The sequence below is a fragment of the Rhinichthys klamathensis genome, unplaced genomic scaffold, assembly GCF_029890125.1.
Source record: "Rhinichthys klamathensis goyatoka isolate OS25496 unplaced genomic scaffold, OSU_Roscu_1.1 h1tg000005l_1, whole genome shotgun sequence".
NCBI lineage: Eukaryota > Metazoa > Chordata > Actinopteri > Cypriniformes > Leuciscidae > Rhinichthys > Rhinichthys klamathensis.
The window spans coordinates 1678638-1686096 of record NW_026606558.1 but is presented as its reverse complement, the minus strand read 5'-3'; the positions used below and the strand labels follow the sequence as shown (position 1 = coordinate 1686096).

The 7459-nt window shown below is 36.9% G+C and overlaps 1 protein-coding gene across 1 annotated transcript in view; it reads left to right on the top strand.

Annotated features, from left to right (window-relative positions):
- The first annotated feature begins 1904 nt into the window (after positions 1 to 1904).
- The window catches only part of cttnbp2 (cortactin binding protein 2), a 47268-nt gene continuing 41713 nt past the window's right edge, over positions 1905 to 7459 (top strand). Inside the window, exons 1-2 of the mRNA XM_056254722.1 lie at positions 1905 to 2230; positions 6368 to 6475. Coding sequence (XP_056110697.1) covers positions 2150 to 2230; positions 6368 to 6475 — 189 coding nt within the window. The 5' untranslated portion in view covers positions 1905 to 2149. The remainder of the gene's footprint in view (positions 2231 to 6367; positions 6476 to 7459) is intronic.

The following is a 7459-nucleotide window of genomic DNA, read 5'->3' as shown; positions in this document are numbered from 1 at the left end:
TTGATACCACTTAATTTTTTATTTAAAGACAGTGAGCAATATATCTAAGGTATTATAATGAAAGCCAGTCTAACATTAAAGATCAAATCTGATACATGCAAAGTAGGCTAATATGCAATTTCCCCCTCAATTTAGTGTAATTTAGTACAGCGAAAGAGGGAAAGCGGGGGCTAGAAGGCAGTAATGTCAAAACCATTTGGCCTTAGCCAGATATAAATTTAACAAAAAAAAAAAAAAAAGATGGAATGACCCCTACTGGTTTTCACTGAGAGAACTATGAACTACATAAATTACATTCCAAATAGTTCTTGTCCTTTCAGTCACATGAATAATCATCATAATCCGAAATCCGTGTCCTTGTTTTTTTTGGTCCCCATGAGGAAACAGCTTACAGAATTATGTTTTTGAAAATGTAAAAATGCAGAACGTTCTCTGTGATGGTTTAACATGTATTCATTTAGCAGATGCTTTTGTCCAAAGTGACTTACAAATGAGGAGAACAATAGAAGCATTTGAACCAACAAAAAAGCAACAACAGATATACAGTATATCTGTTTCTTGAAAATGGCTATAGACTGCTCGGGTTCAGTTTGGCAGGTCATTCTAGCAGGGAACAATCAAGGTAAAGGTCCGTGAAAGTGATTTTGAGTCTCTTTGGGATGGCACCACAAGGCACCGTTCACTTGCAGGAACGCAAGCTTCTGGATGGCACATAATAAGTGTGAATTATAGTGAGTTTAGGTAGGGGTCCAGTGCCAGTGGTTGTTAGGCAAACATCAGCTCCTTGAATTTGATGCTATTGGCAGCCAGTGCAAATTGATGAAAAGAGATGTCGCATTCTGGATCAGTTACTGTCCATGCTAGAAGGTCTGCCAAGAGACCATTACAATAGTCTAGCCTGGATAGGATAGGCCTATTGGTCTTTGAAGATTAGCTGATCATCAATTTGCTGTCCTGGAAGGAGTTATGGTTGATGAGCCGATAGCTGAATGGAGAAGATTTGATGAAATGTTGGGTTGGCCGAAACCACAAGTAGTCTTGGTAAGTTTGAGTTGAATTAAATGTGATGATCCTTCATCCAGCATAAAACATGGAAATGTGTGTGTGTGTGTGTGTGTGTGTGTGTGTGTGTTTGTAGAAATGCTTCTTGAATCTTCAGGAACAGGTAAACATTGATCCCATACCATACCCTTTTTAAAAATATATATATTTTAATTATAATAATCATAAAACTGAATGTTTACCTTTTAAAGTTATATTTAGCATCATTGCACTAACTTTATTCTTTTTATCTTGCTTCAATTTGGATTTTCTGTCCTGTCATGACTTTCTCATCTTGAAATGACCATTGTTGACATTTTGACCCTCTTTGTCCAAATAATGAGTTAAAGAATGTAGGCCTAGTGGTAACTCAGAGAGGCATTATTCATTTCATCACCATTCCCTGTGTAATTTTGAGTAGTTTGCTATTATTTTCTCTCATCACCATTGTGGGCAGCACTCATAAAGTTATGTAATGAAGTGCAGTCTGCTTTACATTTGTGTTCACATGCTCCACACAAACACTAGGCTAATAACATTTGCACAAATGCACTATTGGGGGATTAACCATCAGTTTCCTTTTCATACCTTTTAACGTTTAACACGAAAAGGCCTAGCTGTTCAGTGAATTATTTCTCCCTTGAAATGTTACGTTCTAGGGGTATCAAAACATGTAATTTATTGAATTAAGCCTACATTTTAAACGACATCTTTATGCATGATGACTCAAAGGCATCTCATCATAACGTTAAGTTCCATTCATCATTATAATCTCTTTTCCACATCTTCATATACAAAATCAACTGGCGACAGAGAGGTTAACCCAAGCAGTGCAAAAATAGGATCGCGTTCATGTCACTCCCTGAAAAGCTGTAGGTTCACACCTCTTTTCAGGTTTACATCTGGACTGAGCTGCACAACCTGCGCCCCGTCAAAATCTAGTCCTCACCGGTCATCCACAGCCCTACTCAACGCATTTATAGCTGGAAGATGAATTATTGGCTCTCTGCGATTCTTTTGCAGCAGTGTAATAGTTAAATCAGTGCCGAATGCGTTATTTGATGTGGTGTGTGGTGCCTAAGCTTGAACAGTCCTCTACAGTGAGAAGATGGCGTCGGACGGAGCGAAAGGGGAGCAGCCACCTCCGCTACAAACACTGGTAACCACTGGCCATGGAAGCGTCGAGGCGGTGAGATACATTTACGCATAAAATGACATTGTCTGCCGCAATTAATGCTAATTATAACAGGCAATGAATGGTGCTAATAGAATAGGAATCGTCCTGTGCTGTGAATTAGAACTATCAGTGGATGCGTTACGGTGGTCCGTGTGTATGTGGAGGAGATTTAATTTTTCTTATTTTTTTTATTTTTTTTGCTGGGTACTTTGTTGTGCTTTCACATTTAGATCCTTTATCTGGGGCAGAGCACAATATTGTTTAAAGTACGATAATTATTCCTTATTGTTTCTGTGCAGCTGCGCGCGATTTGATACCTAAGCCTAGATTAAGATGGTTACCTTACAATTATTGAATAACAGTTAAGGTGCTATCTGTTTTGTCACGTTTCGAGATACCATTATAATTGAAATCGATTATCAACTGCTTTTTAGTATGGTTAATTGCACAATGTAATATTTAGAATCATTAATAATATAGATTGTATTCTTTACCTAATAATAATAATATTAATACACACGCACACACATATGTATATGTATATGTAAGTGTATATATATATATATATATATATATAAGAATAAAAAACTACCAAAAAACTATGGTTGCTATAGACCAAGGTAACCACAAATTAACCATGGTTTTGCTACACTAACCATGGCATTTGTAGTAAAACTGTGGTTATACAAATAGTAACCAATCTGCCAAAAAAAAAAAAAACATGGTTACTACACTTTTACTATAATAAAACCATGGTTAATTTGATGCATTGTGATTATAATGCTAATTTAATTTAATTAAGTTTCACACATTCTGATGACAAGTCAACATGTACTGTATAGATTAAAAAAATCAATATTACCCCTTGGAGAGATGCTATAGAGCCCTCCAGTACAGTTGCCTGAGGTTCTTCTTGCTCTCAAATGTATTGATCTGCATGCAGTGTCTTACGGTAAAGGGTGGTCTTTAGTTTCAGTAGTAAGATTTGTCATCATTTTACCATCCATCTTTATAAATTGATTTGCATGACAGAAAAAAAAAATACTTTAGAGTGCTATAGCCAGCAATATAGTTTATTGTTTAAGCAATGCATGGAGTCAAGTGGAACAGAAATGTAGTGAAAAGAGAGATGTAATGAAGCGGAGGCGGGTTGGGGATGGGGTGGGGGGTGTTCACTGGAGATGTTTCTAAATCGGTCTGAATTTTAGTGACTCAGCTGGCATAGTTCAGAGTACTGTGTCACCCACCGATCTGAGCTGCTTTAACTGCCCGAGGCCCCTTTACATTTAGAGGTTGGGTTGAACAGGTGCGCAGACTTCAGCGCTGCCCATTGGCCACTGGCGTTAAATCATAAATCTCTGTCTTGTGCATCTACCCAGACACCTTTCTCAAGGGCTACATACCCTTACAAAGGTATGTAAGGCCCATGTATGGTTTATTTGGGGGGAGCTTTGTTTATCAAGTTTTACTTGAGTGGTCTGACCCCATTCATTGCTAATATTGCTTAAGAACAAAATTGCCTTAATGGCTCTACATTGCATTCAAGCAGGGATTGTGTGCTCATGAGCATCTCCCACTGACCAGTATTGACTTTTTTTCTTCGACCTCAGCATACAAACTATTGCTTTATTTGTGGATTCTCACGATTGGCTGGGGTTGCAAGTCTTATCCAATTTCTCATTAATTTCTTCAAGAACAAACAATGAAAAACAAAGATGATAGTGACTTGCATATTTAAGGTGCAAGAAACCTTCAGTTTCAGAAGTGAATCATTTGATCAAATCTATGCTAAGATCAGTGTTGCAGTTAGGATCATACCTGAAAGGCTGGACACATTTTGATTAACCATTCACTGCTCTCTTATTTTTCATTACACAGAGATAAGTCCCATGTGCTAGTTAGCCCTTTAATTATATTGTAGTCTAAAATATTGCCTTCAAAAGACAGTATCACTGCTGTTTAGTTATTCTGTATGTTATGGTAAAACAGAATAAAAATGCTGAACTAAAACCATAACAAATACTATGCCATATATGTCTGTAGGGCATTATAATTTAAAGGGTGGTTTTATAAAGCTGTATAATCCATGAATTGTTTTATTAATAGCTCATTAGACTTTTTAATAATTGAGGCGATAAGGAAAAGTAGGTCTTATTAAATGTATTAGATGTATCATTTATCTTTTCCTCTAGTTTTACTTATATAAATGTACCAATGTATTGTAAACTGATATTTATCTGCCGATCATTGCCAAATTATAACCATCAGCATATCAGACACAAGCATATAAAAAAAAACAATAAACAATGTAATAAAACCTAATATTGTATTTAAAGCTGCAGTCCGTAGCTTTTCCTCTTTGTCGCCATCTCTCTGTTCGAAATCTGTAACTGCAGTGATTCGCGGAATTATCATCTTTACGTGGGTTGTAAATCGGCATGAAACAGCGCGGATGAACACAGTGTTTTGAGGCGAGTGGTGCTGTCAGTCACCGCGCTGTGTGGATACTGTCATACAGAATCACAGATTCACTTTTTGAAAGTTTGACCAACATTAGAATTTTCATAAGAAAATGTCTTCTGAACAAGTTAGTAACATCCATTTTTGTTCTGACCAACTAAGGGGGAAAAAGCATTCGACATGATAAGCTTCGTTAGATTTAATCAACGCGATTTACAGCAACCGTGCAAATTATAGCCTAGTTTGTTCTCAAATTGTTCATGTTAACAACATCACATCAGCATTGCGTGACTAATGTTAAATTTAATGTGTTTTATGGTTACCTGTGTAGTTCAGAATTCATATTCTCCATAATAGCAAAACGAGAAAGGCACAACAAAGGAAACTCCATAACTGTGTGAATTAAGAAAACGTACTGTTACACGATTGAACTATTGAAATGTCTTACTTGTTCAGCAGAAAAAAGCCGTCTCTTCTTCCGTTTTGAACCCCTTCAAAACACGGAGTTCACGCACTTTTCAAAAGCCCCGCCGATGTTTAAATCCTTGTGTTCGCATGAGACGGTTTCTTTCTCTTTCTCTAGCCACCTTAAATCCGAAGTACGAAGTCTTTTGGGTTTTATAACTGCTGAATCTCCAGTTGACACTGATGATTGTTGTCTGGATCTTTCTGGATGCCATAAGTTTAAAGGTGCTCTAAGCGATGTCACGCGTTTTTTAGGCCAAAACATTTTTTGTCACATACAGCAAACATCTCCTCACTAACCGCTGGCTGCCTGTCCCCTGAACACACTGTAAAGAAACGCGATCTCTGTAGACAGCCCAGGCTCCACAAACAGTAACAAAAGCGAACTGCGGCGACCCGCTCCCCAAAACATAACAAACTGTTCCAGCCAATGACCGACAAGAAGGGTTTGGGGGGCTAGTGTGCGGATGAGGAGGAGGGAGGGTCTAGCTAGCCTCCGTTTTGTTTGACAATAGTTCGAACGTCAACAAGAAGTGACGTCACCCAGGATCGCTTAGAGAACCTTTAATTATGTAAAGTGCTGCGAGAAAAGCCTATACATCTAAACATCTCCTCACGCGCAGTATAGCCGGCTAGCCGAAACTCCTTCTTTATGTGTACGGGTGTGACGTAATGACGCAAAGACATGCTCGAATTACCCGCGGAAACCCACCAGTACCACTGGAATTAAAATCATTATTACAAGCTAACCGTTTTGAATCTAGCTATGGCAAGCAGATAGTTTTGACCACTGGCAGAATACGTTTTTTTTAATATAATTATTTTGGATTATTTTTAACTTAAAAAAGCTACGGACTGCAGCTTTAAGCAATATCACACAAGTGTGTACAACAACAATACTCTTGTTTGTGTAAAACATGTAAATAATTTTATAGATTTAGGGACAAAATAGTGAAAATACATATTTTAATAAAGATTTTTATAAATGTATTTTATTGGTGTCGGCCGAAGTTGTCCAGATCATTGCATCCCTAATTAATTACTACCCCAGGGAACCAAGACTAGACTGGCTTGAAAATTAGTTGGTTAATATTTCAGTAAAAAACAAAACTTAATGCTGTGGGCAGTGAGATTGGTGCCCACTCAACACCTACTCTGCCAAGGATCTAATAGACCATCTGAGATATGCAGTGTCATTTTCCTGTTACTTGCTCTGTCTTTCAGAAATGCGAGCTGAACATCGACAACCTGAGCAAACCAGAGCTCCTGACCCTTCTGAGCATCATGGAGGGAGAACTTGAGGCCAGAGACCTGGTCATTGAAGCTCTTAGGGTGAGTATGAAATCTCTGCACCTGTACGTCCTATTTTTGTAGAGAATAACTGTATCAAATAACAACATTCTCATTAAGGCTGTCACTGTGTGTGCTGCATATGCTCATGGCATGTAAGAGCAGTTAGGCACATAGGGTCTCTCAATATGCTTTAATATAAGTTTTAAAGGTTGAAAGTGGTCCCATAAATATTAGGGGAAAAAGTTGCTGATGACTTTAATGAAAAATCAATAAACCATATATTTATTGCTTAGGCTTGCATATGTAGCCCATTTCCTCTGTCTAGATGTTTTTTTTATGAGATTTTATGGATCTTATGCCCTTTTAGTTTGTTTCTGCTCAACTGGATGTTTATATTTTGGGCTGTAGCCACCATAGATCAATATGGGTTTCGCAATGTCCGATTCTAAAGTTTGGTTCCCTTCAGCACTGAATATTTGGTACGCATCTTTGTTTATATTCATTTAGTTAGTTTAGTTTATTTCGGTCAACTTCAAAAAAAAGAAAGAAAAGCAAATTAAACATAGAAACTAACATTAAATTACAGTGTAAACAATATTTTTTTAAGAAACAAAATATCGGCTGAAGCTTATGCTTATTGCGCCGATCCTTTTTACATTTATTTTACACACAACACCAAAACACCAAAGTCATCTTGCGTACATAAAGAACGACTAAAAGAAAAAGAAGCTAAATTCATTCAGCTTTGTATAATGTAATCTTTTCTTTTATATATATATAATTTCTTAAAGCTACCTATGGATTTCATCATAGTTTTAATATATTTGTACACATTTTAGCTGTGATTTCACCAATACACTTTAATTTAAAGGTTTGTGGGCCGGAAGATAAAAAAAAAAAAGTGAATATATTTATTCAGCAAGGATGCATTAAATTGATCAATTTTAACCAAATTGGTTGTTACAAAAGTTTTTAATTTCAAATAAATGCTTTCCATTCATCAAAGGATCCCGACAAAAATGT